Below are 16,812 nucleotides of genomic sequence, written 5' to 3'. Positions count from 1 at the left end.
TGTGGAGGGTGAGGAAACGTGGACAGTGTGGCGGGTGAGGAAACGTGGACAGTGTGGCGGGTGAGGAAATGTGGACAGTGTGGAGGGTGAGGAAACGTGGACAGTGGAAGGGGAGGAAACGTGGACAGTGTGGAAGGTGAGGAAACGTGGACATTGCGGAAGGTGAGGAAATGTGGACAGTGTGGAAGGTGAGGAAACGTGGACAGTGTGGAAGGTAAGGAAATGTGGACAGTGTGGAAGGGGAGGAAACGTGGACAGTGTGGTGGGTGAGGAAACGTGGACAGTGTGGAAGGTGAGGAAACGTGGACAGTGGAAGGTGAGGAAACGTGGACAGTGTGGCGGGTGAGGAAACGTGGACAGTGTGGCGGGTGAGGAAACGTGGACAGTGTGGAAGGTGAGGAAACGTGGACAGTGTGGCGGGTGAGGAAACGTGGAGAGTGTGGAAGGTGAGGAAACGTGGACAGTGTGGAAGGTGAGGAAATGTGGACAGTGTGGCGGGTGAGGAAACGTGGACAGTGTGGAAGGTGAGGAAACGTGGACAGTGTGGAAGGTGAGGAAACGTGGACAGTGTGGAGGGTGAGGAAACGTGGACAGTGTGGAAGGTGAGGAAACGTGGACAGTGTGGCAGGTGAGGAAACGTGGACAGTGTGGCGGGTGAGGAAATGTGGACAGTGTGGAGGGTGAGGAAACGTGGACAGTGTGGTGGGTGAGGAAATGTGGACAGTGTGGCGGGTGAGGAAACGTGGACAGTGTGGAGGGTGAGGAAACGTGGACAGTGGAAGGTGAGGAAACGTGGACAGTGTGGAGGGTGAGGAAACGTGGACAGTGTGGAGGGTGAGGAAACGTGGACAGTGTGGCGGGTGAGGAAACGTGGACAGTGTGGAAGGAGAGGAAACGTGGACAGTGTGGCGGGTGAGGAAACGTGGAGAGTGTGGAAGGTGAGGAAACGTGGACAGTGTGGAAGGTGAGGAAACGTGGACAGTGTGGAAGGTGAGGAAACGTGGACAGTGTGGAGGGTGAGGAAACGTGGACAGTGGAAGGTGAGGAAACGTGGACAGTGTGGAGGGTGAGGAAACGTGGACAGTGTGGAAGGTGAGGAAACGTGGACAGTGTGGAGGGTGAGGAAACGTGGACAGTGTGGAAGGTGAGGAAACGTGGACAGTGTGGAAGGTGAGGAAACGTGGACAGTGTGGAAGGTGAGGAAACGTGGACAGTGTGGAAGGTAAGGAAACGTGGAGAGTGTGGAAGGTGAGGAAACGTGGACAGTGGAAGGTGAGGAAACGTGGACAGTGTGGCGGGTGAGGAAACGTGGACAGTGTGGAAAGTGAGGAAACGTGGACAGTGTGGCGGGTGAGGAAACGTGGACAGTGTGGAGGGTGAGGAAACGTGGACAGTGTGGCGGGTGAGGAAACGTGGACAGTGTGGCGGGTGAGGAAACGTGGAGAGTGTGGAAGGTGAGGAAACGTGGACAGTGTGGCGGGTGAGGAAACGTGGATAGTGTGGCGGGTGAGGAAACGTGGACAGTGTGGAAGGTGAGGAAACGTGGACAGTGTGGAGGGTGAGGAAACGTGGACAGTGTGGCGGGTGAGGAAACGTGGACAGTGGAAGGGGAGGAAACGTGGACAGTGTGGCGGGTGAGGAAACGTGGACAGTGTGGAAGGTGAGGAAACGTGGACAGTGTGGAGGGTGAGGAAACGTGGACAGTGTGGAAGGTGAGGCAACGTGGACAGTGTGGAAGGTGAGGCAACGTGGACAGTGTGGCGGGTGAGGAAACGTGGACAGTGGAGGGTGAGGAAATGTGGACAGTGTGGAGGGTGAGGAAACGTGGACAGTGTGGAAGGTGAGGCAACGTGGACAGTGTGGAAGGTGAGGAAACGTGGACAGTGTGGCGGGTGAGGAAACGTGGACAGTGTGGCGGGTGAGGAAACGTGGAGAGTGTGGAAGGTGAGGAAACGTGGACAGTGTGGAAGGTGAGGAAACGTGGACAGTGTGGAGGGTGAGGAAACGTGGACAGTGGAAGGTGAGGAAACGTGGACAGTGTGGCGGGTGAGGAAACGTGGACAGTGTGGCGGGTGAGGAAATGTGGACAGTGTGGAGGGTGAGGAAACGTGGACAGCGGAAGGTGAGGCAACGTGGAGAGTGTGGAAGGTGAGGAAACGTGGACAGTGTGGAAGGTGAGGAAACGTGGACAGTGTGGAGGGTGAGGAAACGTGGACAGTGTGGCGGGTGAGGAAACGTGGACAGTGTGGCGGGTGAGGCAAGGTGGACCGAGTGTTTCCGGAAGCTGAAAAGGAGGAAAGCACAGGGAGAGAGGCTTGCCTATCTCCTGCAGGTCTTTTGCTGTAAGCTGGGGAGCAGCAGCTGTGGTGGCTCAGGCTGCAATCCGGCTTGTTGGGAGGCAGAGGCAGGGCGAGGCCAGCTTTGGCATGGCCAGTGCAAAGGCCTAGTTCAGGAACAACATTTAAAAACCCACGGTAGCATGTTTGCCTAGGAAGGAGGCGGCACTGGGTTTAATCCCCAGTTCTGCCAACAACTACAAGAAGAAAGGAGAGGAAGGAGGGAGGGAGGGAAGAGGGAGGAAAGAGACAAGAGGACAGGAGGAAATGAAGCTCATCAGACGAGGTTCTGGTTACTGCCATCTTCCGCAGGGGGCAGCGGTGCAAGCCCCGTGGTTTCGGGCACAGGGATTGCTGGGTGGGGCCCAGGGTCCTGCTGGGCGCGCGGGTGGCCTCACCTTCCAGATGTGCCTGAAAAAGGTGAAGGCCATGAGGCAGTCGTTCTGGTAGTTGGCAGCACTGGGCGTCAACATCAGGGCCCGAAGGATGTGCACGCGCGCCAGGAGCTCCAGCTGCCGCATGCTCTGCAACTGCTCCAAGGAGAGGGTTGCGGGGCTCTGGTCCTGCGCCTCCGACTCCTCCACGTGGGTGCCAGCAGCCTTGTTCTCCCCTGTGCAAAGAGGGGCCTGAGGCTCAGGGAGGGCTGGGCTGGGGTGCCGGTGGCTGCAGGCCCTCCTCTCTCGCGTGGTGACCTGGCCGCCCTGCCCTGCCCTGCCCTCTGACAGGGCGGTTAGCCTCACCCCAAGTGTCCTCACTTTTCTCCCTGGTTCTGGGAGACAAGAAGCCTGACCCTCTGGGAAGAGCCAGGCTGCCAGCCCAGGCCCAGGCCGGGCCGGGGAGTGGGGGGGTGTCTGGCGGGTGTGTCTCAGGAGGCTCCAGCTATGACTTGCTGGACATGTGGGCTGGCTGCCAGCTGGGCAGGTCTTCTCCGCTGCTCTTGCATGCAGATGGAGGCTGGCACTTTCCCGGCCCTTCCTCTTTCCTGATTCTTGATATTGAAGCCCAGGACAGAGGGGTCCTCCAGCAGAGGGCATGCATGCCGGCCCAGGGCCAGTTGACCATGCGTGGCTGTGTGGACCCCAGACCACAGGGCTCATCCACCCTTCCGGGCGAGACTGTATTGAGTGCCTGGCTGTCCAAATCTCCCCTCTGTGGAACGACCCAGTACCCCAGACCTCCTGAGCTGCCTCCTGAGGACTCTGGATCCAGTCCTGAGCAGAGTGCTGCAGGGCCCCGGAGTCCTAATCCACACAGCTCCCCCTCCACAAGGGACTGGGGGCTCTGAGAAGGCCCTCTGTCCATCCTGATGGCACCGGACCAGCCAGCACCATCTGTGCTCCAGCTACGTGTGGGCTGGAGGTCACCTCCATGGGCCTCAGCTCTTCCTCTAGGGCCATTGTGGGTGGACCCGCGGGATGGCCGTGGGAGCCACGGTCACTGTGGGTGGACCCGCGGGAAGGCTGTGGGAGCCATGGCCATCTGCACTCCCCAGGGTGTGCTGTCCTTTGGGGTCCCCAGGGCTGTGCTGAGGCAGGGGCCGCCTTTGAGGCCCAGGGTGACTGTGGTCTCAGGGAGGCCCCAGCCTCCTGCCAGCCTCTCCTTCCACTGAGGTCCTGGCGGCCCCATGCTCAGGATGCAGCAGCCAGGCCCCAGCAACCTGGCTTGCTGCTCAGCCCAAGGTACCTGCAGCTTGCTGCCCTGGTGGGTGGTGGCAGGCTGGCCGGAACCTTCCCAGTGTCCCAGCTTCTGCTGGGAGCACACTTTATTGTTTACAAGGCCATGGGCCAGGATTGCGATGACCAGGACCATGGCACCCCGCAGGCTGTGGTGGACCAGGTCTGTGGCACCTGCAGGCTATGGTGGACCAGGTCTGCAGCACCCGCAGGCTATGGTGAACCAGGTCTGTGGCACCCGCAGGCTGTGGTGACCAGGACCGTGGTACCCTGCAGACTGTGGTGACCAGGACCGTGGCACCGCAGGGTGTGGTGTACCAGGACCATGGTACCCCTCAGGACGTGCTGAATCAGGACTGTGGCACCCGCAGGACGTGCTGGACCAGGACTGTGGCACCCGCAGGGTGTGGTGTACCAAGACTGTGGCACCCGCAGGGTGTGCTGGACCAGGACCGTGGCACCCTCAAGAGTGTGCTGGACCAGGACCATGGCACTCGCAGGGCATGGTGACCAGGACCGTGGCACCCGCAGGGCGTGGTGACCAGGACCGTGGCACCCGCAGGGCGTGGTGACCAGGACCGTGGCACCCGCAGGGCGTGGTGACCAGGACCGTGGCACCCGCAGGGCGTGGTGACCAGGACCGTGGCACCCGCAGGGCGTGGTGACCAGGACCGTGGCACCCGCAGGGCGTGGTGACCAGGACCGTGGCACCCGCAGGGCGTGGTGACCAGGACCGTGGCACCCGCAGGGCGTGGTGACCAGGACCGTGGCACCCGCAGGGCGTGGTGGACCAGGATCGTGGCACCCGCAGGGCGTGGTGGACCAGGATCGTGGCACCCGCAGGGTGTGGTGACCAGGATCGTGGCACCCGCAGGGTGTGGTGACCAGGATCGTGGCACCCGCAGGGTGTGGTGACCAGGATCGTGGCACCCGCAGGGTGTGGTGGACCAGGATCGTGGCACCCGTAGGGTGTGGTGACCAGGATCGTGGCACCCGCAGGGTGTGGTGAGCAGGACCGTGGTACCCGCAGGGTGTGGTGAGCAGGACCGTGGCACCCACAGGGCGTGGTGGACCAGGCCCGTGGCACCCCACATGGTGTGGTGGACCAGGCCCGTGGGCCCCTGTGGGGTATGGAATTGGAGTGGGAGTGCTGGGCCCTCACTTTCCGACTCCGGCTCCGGCTCCGATGTGTCTTGGGTAGATGTCATGGCCAGCAAGAGTCCAATTGCCCACGTGAGTTTGGCGATGATTTCTTCAAGAGGAAACTGCCTGAGGTACAGCCACTCACTGAACTCCAGGATGTAGTCCACCTTCTGCTGGTTGCTCTCTGGCCTCTAATAGAATACACCAGAAAGGCACCATGATGGCACTTCACTGACCAGGGCAGCGCCTGAGGGCCAGCACCAATCCTCCCAGGGCACCAAGTGGTCCCTTGGCTCCTGTCACCCACGGTCACCATGGGGGCATGCCCACAGGCTCTTCTTGGGGCTCGGCTGCCTTGTGCCTTTGCCCAGGCTCTCCTGGCTCCGGCCAGCCCCTAACCCTAGTGAGTCCCCTCTCTGCCTGGATCAGCAAGTCTGCCCTGCCCTGTCCAGGGCCGGCTGCCCCAGCCGCTTATGGCCAGCATGGACGAGCACAGACCTGCAGGGCCTGGATGGCGTTTTGGTAGCAGGTGAGCTCTCCCAGGATGCTCTTGGAGTTCACTGCTAGGCGGTGCCACATGTGTGCCAAGTAGTCTTCACTTTCATCCTTGAACTTCTGAATCTCCATGGTGAAATTCTGCCCAAGTTTGGCCTTCACAATGACCATGTGTTTGAAAATCAAGCTGAAGAAAAGTGAGTCAATACCTGAACTGCATATCCACACCTGCACGTGCACACACACACACACACACACACACACACACACACACCTGCATGGAGAGGACTGCATGGCCAGCAGATAAGCTACAGAGGAAACGGGGCGGTGTGTGTGGGGGGGATGAAGTGTGGGAGGGGGTGGTGTGTGTGTATGAGGTGTGGGGGGGTGTGTGAGGTGTGTGTGTGTGGGGGATGAGGTGTGTGTGTGTGAGGTGTGGGGGGGATGAGGTGTGTGTGTATGTGTATGTGTATGAGGTCTGTGTGGAGAATATGAGGTATGTGTGTGTGTGTGTGGAGAGGATGAGGTGGGGGGGATGAGGTCTGTGTGGGGATAGGGATGTGGGGTGAGGTGTGTGTGTGGGGGATGAGGTGTGTGTGTGTGAGGTGTGGGGGGGATGAGGTGTGTGTAGTATGTGTATGTGTATGAGGTCTGTGTGGAGAGTATGAGGTGTGTGTGTGTGTGTGTGTGTGTGTGTGTGGATGAGGTATGTGGGTGGATGAGGTGTGTGTGTGTGTGTGTGTGTGGAGAGTATGAGGTGTGTGGGGGGATGAGGTCTGTGTGGGGATGGGGATGTGGGTGGATGAGGTGTGTGTGTGTGTGTGGATGAGGTATGTGGGTGGATGAGGTGTGTGTGTGTGTGTGTGTGTGTGTGTGTGTGTGGAGAGGATGAGGTGGGGGGGGATGAGGTCTGTGTGGGGATGGGGATGTGGGGTGAGGTGTGTGTGTGTGTGTGTGTGTGGATGAGGTATGTGGGTGGATGAGGTGTGTGTGTGTGTGTGTGTGTGGAGAGGATGAGGTATGGGGTGGGATGAGGTCTGTGTAGGGATGGGGATGTGGGGTGAGGTGTGTGTGTGTGTGTGTGGATGAGGTATGTGGGTGGATGAGGTGTGTGTGTGTGTGTGTGTGTGTGTGTGTGGAGAGGATGAGGTGTGGGGGGGATGAGGTCTGTGTGGGGATGGGGATGTGGGGTGAGGTGTGTGTGTGTGTGTGTGTGGATGAGGTATGTGGGTGGATGAGGTGTGTGTGTGTGTGTGTGTGTGTGTGTGCGTGTGTGTGTGGAGAGGATGAGGTGTGGGGGGGATGAGGTCTGTGTGGGGATGGGGATGTGGGGTGAGGTGTGTGTGTGTGTGTGTGTGGATGAGGTATGTGGGTGGATGAGGTGTGTGTGTGTGTGTGTGTGTGTGTGTGTGGAGAGGATGAGGTGTGGGGGGGATGAGGTCTGTGTGGGGATGGGGATGTGGGGTGAGGTGTGTGTGTGTGTGTGTGTGGATGAGGTGTGTGGGTGGATGAGGTGTGTGTGTGTGTATGTGTATGTGTGTGTGTAGAGAGAATGAGGTGTGTGGGGGGGGGATGGGGAATCAGCTGTGAAGGGGAGGGGGTGAGGGCACTCACAGGCGGTGGGCCGTCCGGGGGAGCATCTGCACGGCTTCATCCAGCACCTTGAGGCCACCCTCCCAGTCGTTCTTGTCGGCATGACTGTGGAAGAGGAGGCCGTAGAGCGCTGCGCGGAGGGAGAGGTCATCCTCCGCCCCTGGGGACAGAGCAGGAGGGGTGGGGCTGGGTGGCCGGCTCCTTGCTAACTACCTGATGCTCTCTGACCTCTGAACTCCTGAGACCCTCCCCCCCCCAGTCTTGGATCTGAGCCTACTACCCAAGAGGTGGAAGGCAGGCACTTGTCCTGCAGGACAGGCCAGGTGGCTCCCTGCCTGCAGCCTGTCTGACAGAACCACCCCCATTCCCAGGGCCCCTGGCGCCCTCCTCCCCACCAGCTCCAACAGGCCCTCAGGCATGGGGTAAAGGTCAGTGGGGGGGGTGTCTGCTCCTGAAGTGCCAGGCACCAGTGCTCAGGTAACGCACGGATGCCATCGCACATACTGCTGTTGCTTGGCATGCATCCTGGGTTGATGACACTGGGCAGCTCCAGCGGCTCTGTGCTCAGCTCCATGGTCTGCATGAACCTGCCCTCTTAGCCCTGAACCCCCCACCCCCCACACCTAGGCCCTGGCCTGGCTTCCCACACCACCTATCGGCAGCACGCTCAGCAGCTCCCTGCTGTGCACACAGACACAGAAATCAGACGCCGTCTGGGGCACACAGGACAGATGCTGTCTGGAGTAGAGGACAGATGCAGTCTGGGGCACACAGGACAGACGCCGTCTGGAGTAGAGGACAGACGCCGTCTGGGCCACACAGGACAGATGCTGTCTGGGGCACACAGGACAGACGCCGTCTGGGGCACATAGGACAGATGCTGTCTGAGGTAGAGGACAGACTGGCTGAGCCAGGCTATTCTCCCTTTCCAAGGGTGTGCTCGGCGTGTCCTGCCTGTGGTTCCTGTGGCGTGCTCAGCGTGTCCTGCCTGTGGTCCCTGTGGTGTGCTCAGCGTGTCCTGCCTGTGGTTCCTGTGGCGTGCTCGGCGTGTCCTGCCTGTGGTCCCTGTGGTGTGCTCGGCGTGTCCTGCCTGTGGTTCCTGTGGCCTGCTCGGCGTGTCCTGCCTGTGGTTCCTGTGGCGTGCTCGGCGTGTCCTGCCTGGGCTGTGGTCCCTGTGGTGTGCTCGGCGTGTCCTGCCTGTGGTTCCTGTGGCGTGCTCGGCGTGTCCTGCCTGTGGTTCCTGTGGCGTGCTCAGCGTGTCCTGCCTGGGCTGTGGTTCCTGTGGCCTGCTCGGCGTGTCCTGCCTGTGGTTCCTGCGGCGTGCTCGGCGTGTCCTGCCTGGGCTGTGGTTCCTGCGACGTGCTCGGCGTGTCCTGCCTGGGCTGTGGTTCCTGTGGCGTGCTCAGCGTGTCCTGCCTGGGCTGTGGTTCCTGTGGCGTGCTCGGCGTGTCCTGCCTGGGCTGTGGTTCCTGTGGTGTGCTCAGCGTGTCCTGCCTGTGGTCCCTGTGGCGTGCTCGGCGTGTCCTGCCTGTGGTTCCTGTGGCGTGCTCGGCGTGTCCTGCCTGTGGTTCCTGTGGCGTGCTCGGCGTGTCCTGCCTGTGGTTCCTGTGGCGTGCTCGGCGTGTCCTGCCTGTGGTTCCTGTGGCGTGCTCGGCGTGTCCTGCCTGGGCTGTGGTCCCTGCAGCGTGCTCGGCGTGTCCTGCCTGTGGTCCCTGCGGCGTGCTCGGCGTGTCCTGCCTGTGGTCCCTGCGGCGTGCTCGGCGTGTCCTGCCTGTGGTCCCTGCGGCGTGCTCGGCGTGTCCTGCCTGTGGTCCCTGCGGCGTGCTCGGCGTGTCCTGCCTGTGGTCCCTGCGGCGTGCTCGGCGTGTCCTGCCTGTGGTCCCTGCGGCGTGCTCGGCGTGTCCTGCCTGTGGTCCCTGTGGTGTGCTCGGCGTGTCCTGCCTGGGCTGTGGTCCCAGCCGCTGCAGGGAGGTGCAGCTGCTCCTGTCCTTGGTCATCGGACATTAGGGAAGGTCTTGTGTGTGGGGAGTCTGGGGTCCAGCTCGGCCTCAGGGTGATGGCCCGACTGCAGGAAAGGTCTGAGTTGAGCTGGGCTGAGTCAGAGCCCCTGCTTGCAGTGACCAGCACAGGGCCTCGCTGCCTGGGCGTCAAGGACTGCAGCCAGACAGGATGTGCGGTCCCAGTCTGACTGGAAATCGGTCTGCTTTCCATCATCTGCAAGCATTAACTGTTTTACTTGAAAGTAAGCCTCGTCCCACCCAACTCTGCTTTCTGATCCAGGGCTTTGGATGGCATGCCAGTCCTGAGGCCATCCCCAGAACTGTTTTGCTGAAAGCTAGCGCTCTGCCACTTGAGCCACAGCTCCATTCTGGCTTTTTTGGTGGTTAATTGAGGATAAGAGCGTCATGGACTTTCCTGTTTAGGCTGGCTTTGAACCATGGTCCTCAGATCTCAGCCTCCTGGGTAGTTAGGATGACAGGTGTGAGCTACTGGCAGCCAGTTCCGATAAATTTTTTTTTTTTTTAACAGTTAACCTATCTAAAGTTCGTTTTGAGGAGTGGACCGCAGCATGAATTCAAACCCCGCATGTCTGTATTAGCAGGCAGTCTACATGGCCCCTGTCCCCTGGGCGGCGGGGTGGGGCAGGATGGGCTGGGCACTCTGCCTGGGGGCCCAGGCTCTGCCTGCTCTACTGGAGCCTGCGGGGGCCTGCCTTGACTCTCAGGGCCAGTGGGACTCAGAGGGCTCCAGGTCAGCAGGCGGGCTGCTTTCCACAGAATGATGACCAGCCCGGTGACAGTGAACGTGGTGGTCAGGGTTCTCGTGCTGCTAGGTTCCTGTGACCCCCCTACCCCCAAGTGTACCTCAATGTCCTCGTTAGGGATAGAAAGCCAGCTTCAATAGGAACACGTGTCTGTGCGCACACCAGGAGAGCTGCCCTGGACTCTGCCCGGGAGGGGCCCGGCACGGGCAGTCCCCATGCTGCTGGTCCTACACACAGAAGCACCTGTGGGAGCCCATGCGCGCGCGGTGTGTCCTGGGAGGCGGCCCTCACAGCCCCCAGACCTCGTGGCCCTGTGGGCCCTGCAGCCACCAACCTGGCAGAAAGTTGCCTTCAGCCCCAGAGCCAGCCTGGAAGTCAGCTGTGGGCCACTGGTGCAGGAGCAGGGTCTTCCCTTTGTCCTGAGTGAGAGCCACAGCAGCCTTGTCAGAGGCCCAGGGTCCCGTCACCCTGCTGCCTCTCCTGTCTAATGACCCACAGGATTACAGCAATACGACCGGAATGCGAAGTCACAAAAGTGAGCTCACATTCCACCCCCAAGAACAGGCTCCGTGCTGCTGGGCAGCGCACACGGTGCCATGGGTCAGGACTGTGCAAGGCCCGGGCTCCCCGGGTCACAGGAGACACCGCACAGCAAGCGTGTACATGAACCCTCCAGGCACAGGACAGGAGACAAGCTCCAAGCTGCTGGAGGAAGGGAAGAAGAAAGGCTGGAGAAGATAAGCAAAGTTGAGATGGAAAAACAGCCAGGAACTCCTACTGTTGAAAAGCTGGTTAAAGGGGCAGGACGGGATAGTCTCTGGCCAGGGCAGCGAGGTCAGTGGTCAGCACTGTGGTGAGCCGGAGCTCCCGCCCTGCCGGGATCTGGGATGTTCTACCACCAGCAGGTGCAAGTGTGCCTGAGCACACAGTCCCCCAGGGAGGGGCCCATGGCATCCCTGCGGTTCGGGGCGTACCGGCTTCTGGGCCTCTGTCTTGTTGATGATGCTGATCACCCTCTGGACAGACGCCCGGGCCTTCTTCCTGTTGGCTGCCGAGGACAGGAGCGGGAGCCAGGTGTTCCAGTAGTGTCTGGCCGCCAGCATCACCAGAGTGCTGCTGCCTGCCAGGCCTCCAAACCTGGAAGGACACTCCTGATCAGCAGGGACCCGGGCCCAGGCCGCTCGGGCCGCCAAGCCACATGGTGCCCCAGAGGCAGCAGTGGCTGGACCTGGAAACTCGGGTAGCACTGCCAGAGAGGATCGTGGGTGGGGCCTGCTGAGCCTTGCCCACACTCTGCTTCCCACGCAGGCCCCGCCTCCCTTCTCAGGTCAAGCCCTGGCCCCCTCCCTGCAGGGTCCACCTGCCCCCCCCAAGGCCCCGGCTGCGGCCCGCGGAGCCTCTGCACTGTGTTCGCCGCCCAGCCACGCACTTGGCACTCTCCACAAAGGCCCTGGCTGCGGCCAGCCGCAGCTGCTTCCGCCCTTTCAGGTTCTCCATGATGCTCCGGCCCTGTATGCAGGAGGCCGTGCACAGCATCTCGGCCACCAGCGGCACATCCACCCTGCGGGGCAGAGGACGGCTTAGAGGAGTGCAGCAGAGCACGCACACGCACACACACACACACACACGCACATGCATGCGCAGACAAATGCACACACACACACGCATACCCCCCAGAGGAGTAGTGTAGAGCTTGCTGGCCTGCAAGGTGCACACACAGATAGCGGCCCTCCTCCAGCCCGTCCCAGGTCTGGGTGGCCACATGCGCCCCCACAGTGGGCACATGACCCTGGCCTCTGGAAGCTCACAGCCTGGGCTGAAGGCCTGTGTGCACCTGGGTGTCTGGGAGTCTGGTAGGAGACTCCTGAAACACTGGGAGTGGGGGGTGTCTCATCAGAGTCATGATGCCTAGAGAGCCTTGTGGCAGGGCCGGAGCTGGCTACAGGAGCCCTGGGACATGGAAGCTACCGGTGGCCCCCCAGGACTGGCCCTGACAGAGATCTTGGAAGATCCAAACCAGAGCTAACTGGCTGAGTCCAGTCCAGCCAATCACAAATAGGTTATCTCAATTTTGGCAATACTAGGGTTTGAATTCAGGGCCTCTTCATTGCTAGAAAAGTGCTCTACTCCCTGGGCCATGTTTGCAGTCCTGTCTTGCTTTACTTTTTAGATAAGGTCCTATGTGTTTTGCCCTCCCCGGCCTTGATGTATAATCTTCCCAATCTCTGCCTTTCAACTAGCTGGGATTACAGGTATAAGACGCCATGCCCAACTACTGACTGCTGTTTTCCATTTAACAAGTTACTTTGGGCGTCTTGTCGTATACCAGTGACCAGGCCTGCCTTCGTCAGGCTGTTTCAAGGGCCCAAGAGGAAGCCTGGCCCAAGGGCATCTGGCAGGCCTGCAGTGGGGACACAGGCCCCGGGCTGCTCCTCCCGGCCCCTCCGGTCCTGATACAACAGTTATGGCAAACCACACACACCAAGGCCTGGCGTCCACCCTCAGCACACTCCCTTCCCCATTTCCTGTGTTTTGGGGTCACCTGCCTGAAACTTGGCTCAGAGGAGAACTTAACGCATTCTGTGAAAAAGACACTTCCTAGGGGACCTGGAGCAGATAGCTCCGTCTGCGCTCTGCCCAAAGGAGCCGGAGACCAAGGTGCTGATCCTGGCCTGCAGCGTCCCGCCGTGCGGCCAGCGCCCATGGTCTGAGGGGGAGATGAGGCTGTGCCAGGGCTGGGGAACACTCCTACTTGGGGCCCCTTTCTGAGCACCTGATCTACAGAAAGCAAGAAGACATTCCACCTGGGCCTGCCATGCAATCCCAGTCCTGACCACCAGGGGGCAGTGACGGCCCACAGATGACCTCCAGAGCTCCTAGCCGCCCCCTCCCATCCTGTGCTCCAACTTTACCTTATTAAGGGAATTTCCAATCAGAAATCAAGCTGGGACTAAGGACCATGGATGTGAGAGCAGCCAGGTGTGGCCGCACTGCTTCCGCCACCATCCCTGCCTCTGCCACCTGAACGGCTGCCTCTCAGATCCCCACGGGCGCCCCCCGCCCCGCCCCGGCCCCCACAGAGAGAGATGGTGGGAGCAGGGAGGGTTCACCTCTGACCCAGCCGGCGGCAGGCTCCTGGGATGGCCTGACAGCAGGCCAGCTTAGCACAGGCTCTGCAGCTCAGCTCACCGTGGCTCCTAACTAGAGCTCTGCTCTCCGCTCCCTACCACCTCTGCCCCTCACGGCCGCATGGCAGCCCGGCTCCTGCCAGCACAGCGGAGACACTGCCACACCCCAAGTCCTGCAGCGGCCTTAGGCGTCCACCGGCCACAAAAGTGTCTCTGAGCTGAGGATGTGGTCCCACTGCTCAGGACCACTGCGCTCAGGGAAGCCACCGAGAAAACCAGTGCTGTTTACAACAGCTTCGGACTCAGGAGGGGATTAAATATGCAGCTACTGCTGAATTTGTGGAATAGTGCAAACTGCTAACATTGAGAATGTGGAGACCGCGGAGGAAAGTAAACGCGGAGTGTCTCAGCTGTCCTGGTGCCGCGGTCAGTGGCTGCCGCGTGGGACACCTGGGCAAGCAGCCCTGCCTCCCTCCCCAAGAGCGAGCCTCCCCCCCAAGAACGAGCAGCCTCCTCCAAGAATGAGCAGCCTCCCCAATAATGAGCAGCTCCCCCAGAACGAGCAGTTCCCCCAGAACGAACAGCCCCTCTGAATGAACACCCCCCCAGAATGAGCAGCTCCCTCAAAACGAACAGCCCCCCCCCCCCCCAGAATGAGCAGGTGGCCACCATCCTCCGCGCTGGGCTGTCTCTCGGTGACTTCAGAGTGACTTCAGCCACGTCACTCTGCTCAGAGCTCTTTAACAAAGCTGTCTGGGTCCGGGGCGGTACCCTGCAGCTCCAAGGGGTGTGCTGGGCTGAGATCTGCCTCCCCAGGGTGGGTTTGTAGGCGGGCCTGGGGAAGGACCAGCTCCTGCTTCCTTGGAGGAAGCTCCCCGCAGCTCTGGGCATGGCTCACTTGTCAATCATCCTCAGGTATCGGATGCCCATATGTGTGGCCATCTGAGCGCAGGATAGGGTGACGTCATGGTCACGAGATGCGTGGGCAAAGTGGGTCAGGCGGGCGAGGGCCTGCAGCTCCACCAGGGGGTCCGACCAGTTGCACTCGGAAGCCATTTTCACTACCTTCCAGCGGTGTGTGGTGGGAGAGAGGGCGGCGTGTTAGTGAGGCGCGCAGCAGTGTCCAGTGCCCCTGACACCCAGGACTGTCTCCAGACCGGGGACCCTGTGGGTGCCCTCTCCGCCCGCCTGGGACAGGAGAGCTCTCCTGTGGATGGGGCAAGATCCCCCCCCGACTGCCCTGGGCAGCTTCCGAGGCCTTCCAAGCCAAGGCGCTCCACACCGGCCTGGCATGGCTCCTGGACGCCGACCTGGGCCAGAGGAGGCACGTTGAAGTCCATGAGGCCCAGCCCGTTGCAGGAGTACATCTCAATGGCCACCAGGACTCGGGTCATGCAGCTGATGTCGTCATCAGCACCCTGGAAGAGAGAGAGGGAGCACCCGCTGGTCAGCCCTGGGCAGTGTGAGCCGTCGGTCAGCCCTGGGCAGCGCGAGCCACCGGTCAGCCCTGGGCAGCGCGAGCCGCCGGTCAGCCCTGGGCAGCGTGAGCCGCCGGTCAGCCCTGGGCAGTGTGAGCCGCCGGTCAGCCCTGGGCAGTGTGAGCCGCTGGTCAGCCCTGGGCAGCGTGAGCCGCTGGTCAGCCCTGGGCAGCGGGAGCCGGTCAGCCTTGGGCAGCGCGAGCCCGCCAGTCAGCCCTGGGCAGCGTGAGCCACCGGTCAGCCCTGGGCAGCGGGAGCCAGTCAGCCCTGGGCAGCATGAACCCGCCGGTCAGCCCTGGGCAGCGGGAGCCACCGGTCAGCCCTGGGCAGCGGGAGCCGCTGGTCAGCCCTGGGCAGCGTGAACCCGCCGGTCAGCCCTGGGCAGCGGGAGCCGCTGGTCAGCCCTGGGCAGCGGGAGCCGGTCAGCCCTGGGCAGCGTGAACCCGCCAGTCAGCCCTGGGCAGCGGGAGCCGCTGGTCAGCCCTGGGCAGCGGGAGCCGGTCAGCCCTGGGCAGCGGGAGCCGCCAGTCAGCCCTGGGCAGCGCGAGCCCGCCGGTCAGCCCTGGGCAGCGCGAGCCCGCCGGTCAGCCCTGGGCAGCGTGAGCTGCCGGTCAGCCCTGGGCAGCGGGAGCCGCTGGTCAGCCCTGGGCAGCGGGAGCCGCTGGTCAGCCCTGGGCAGCGGGAGCCGGTCAGCCCTGGGCAGCGTGAGCCCGCCAGTCAGCCCTGGGCAGCGTGAGCTGCCGGTCAGCCCTGGGCAGCGGGAGCCGCCGGTCAGCCCTGGGCAGCACGAGCCCGCCGGGGAAGCTGTTTCCATGCCAGGCTGGTGTTGAGAGTGCTCACATCCCATTATCTTCTCATAGAAGGAAGGAGACCTCAGGTATGAAAGGTGGCGCCCGGCCGCTGGGGTGGGCCTTCCAGAGATGGCGGGCTGCTGGGCCTGGGCTCCTGAGGGCTCCGGCCTCTGCCTGCACCCGCCCGCCACCATGGGCCCTGCCTCCCGGACGGCTCCCTGCAGGCCGGCTGTGGCGCTCCTGACCCCACCCCACAGCCGTGTGGGACGAGGGGGGGAAGCACCCACGGAGGTCCAGGCTCAGAGCCCGCAGGGCCTCCTGTCCTTAGACCGACCGCCAGTGGCCTGCCTGTCTCTGGTGGGGATGCGGGAGTGCTCACCTCCTCCACGCCCAGCCGTAGCCCGATCTGCTGCTGCAGCAGCTGCTTGGCCTTCACCCAGGTGGCGATGAGCTGCTGCCGCATGTTCATGGGGACCACCTCCTCGGGCACGCTGCCGTTGGTCAGGGTCAGCCCAAACTCGCAGACCTGTGCAGCAGGACCCACGCCCTTCCTCAAGCTCCGGAGGGCTCATGGACTTAGCGCCAGCACCCTGGCGTGGGTGCAGGTCAGAGACCACCCAAGCTCCAGCTGAGGGGCTGAGCAGGGTCTCCCAGCTCATGGTGCAGTGCAGATGGGGCAGAGCCGGAGCCTTGTGTGTGCTGACAGCGACGGGGTGTGGGCGGAGCCCCCAAAGCCGGGCCCCAGAACCTGATCACTTGCTGGGAGGGCAGGATTCTCAGCACTGTGTCTCAGCACCCCTTACAGAACTTGGCCCAGTGCACTACCACCAGCACGCAGAGTGACCACGTGAACCTCCCAGCTGGCCTGAGTCCACAGGAGAGAGCCCTCCCCCCTGTCCCTCCACCGTCTGGGACAAACCTCCACCAGAGAGACAAGGGGTCACGTGGGGTCCCAAGATTCATAGACTAGGTCCAGCCATCATTTGTCACACTGTGTCCAAGCCCTGAGCCACCACCAGTACCCCCAAGGCCCCGGAACCTGCACCCCTCCCTGGCCTGTCCCCCCAGACCCTAAGGCCCCGGAACCTGCACCCCTCCCTGGCCTGTCCCCCTGCCCCTAGGCCCTGGGACTGCACCTCCAAGGCCTCTTTGATCTCAGAGGAGTCGGATGGAGTGTGAATCATAACTGGCCGCATCCCCTTCTTCAACTTTTCGGGCGTCTGGGTGGGAATCCAGCTGATGATGAGTCCCCGAGCCAGGGTGTTGCAGAGCATGGTTAACATGACAGGGTCCCTGGAAGAGAGGCCTCCTGAGCACCGCAGCCCTGCCTGCAGCGTGCCAGGGCGGGCCGGGGCAGGCTGCAGCAGTTACCCCTGGCAGGATCCCTTCTACCACGGTGAGCACTTACTGC

The 16,812-nt window shown here is 62.1% G+C and overlaps 1 protein-coding gene across 1 annotated transcript in view; it reads right to left on the bottom strand.

Moving 5' to 3' along the window:
- Positions 1 to 16,812, bottom strand: part of Cfap46 (cilia and flagella associated protein 46) — a 103,569-nt gene that overhangs the window by 43,736 nt on the left and 43,021 nt on the right. Inside the window, exons 19-30 of the mRNA XM_042672300.1 lie at positions 16,538 to 16,694; positions 15,769 to 15,927; positions 14,443 to 14,550; positions 14,031 to 14,197; positions 11,434 to 11,565; positions 10,979 to 11,141; positions 10,339 to 10,423; positions 7,262 to 7,400; positions 5,651 to 5,834; positions 5,166 to 5,343; positions 4,431 to 4,450; positions 2,735 to 2,911 (exon numbers count right to left, since the gene is read on the bottom strand). Coding sequence (XP_042528234.1) covers positions 2,735 to 2,911; positions 4,431 to 4,450; positions 5,166 to 5,343; positions 5,651 to 5,834; positions 7,262 to 7,400; positions 10,339 to 10,423; positions 10,979 to 11,141; positions 11,434 to 11,565; positions 14,031 to 14,197; positions 14,443 to 14,550; positions 15,769 to 15,927; positions 16,538 to 16,694 — 1,669 coding nt within the window. The remainder of the gene's footprint in view (positions 1 to 2,734; positions 2,912 to 4,430; positions 4,451 to 5,165; positions 5,344 to 5,650; positions 5,835 to 7,261; positions 7,401 to 10,338; positions 10,424 to 10,978; positions 11,142 to 11,433; positions 11,566 to 14,030; positions 14,198 to 14,442; positions 14,551 to 15,768; positions 15,928 to 16,537; positions 16,695 to 16,812) is intronic.

This window comes from Dipodomys spectabilis, unplaced genomic scaffold (genome assembly GCF_019054845.1).
Source record: "Dipodomys spectabilis isolate Male_0828 unplaced genomic scaffold, ASM1905484v1 ptg000693l, whole genome shotgun sequence".
NCBI lineage: Eukaryota > Metazoa > Chordata > Mammalia > Rodentia > Heteromyidae > Dipodomys > Dipodomys spectabilis.
This window is presented reverse-complemented; position numbering and strand designations above follow the sequence as displayed.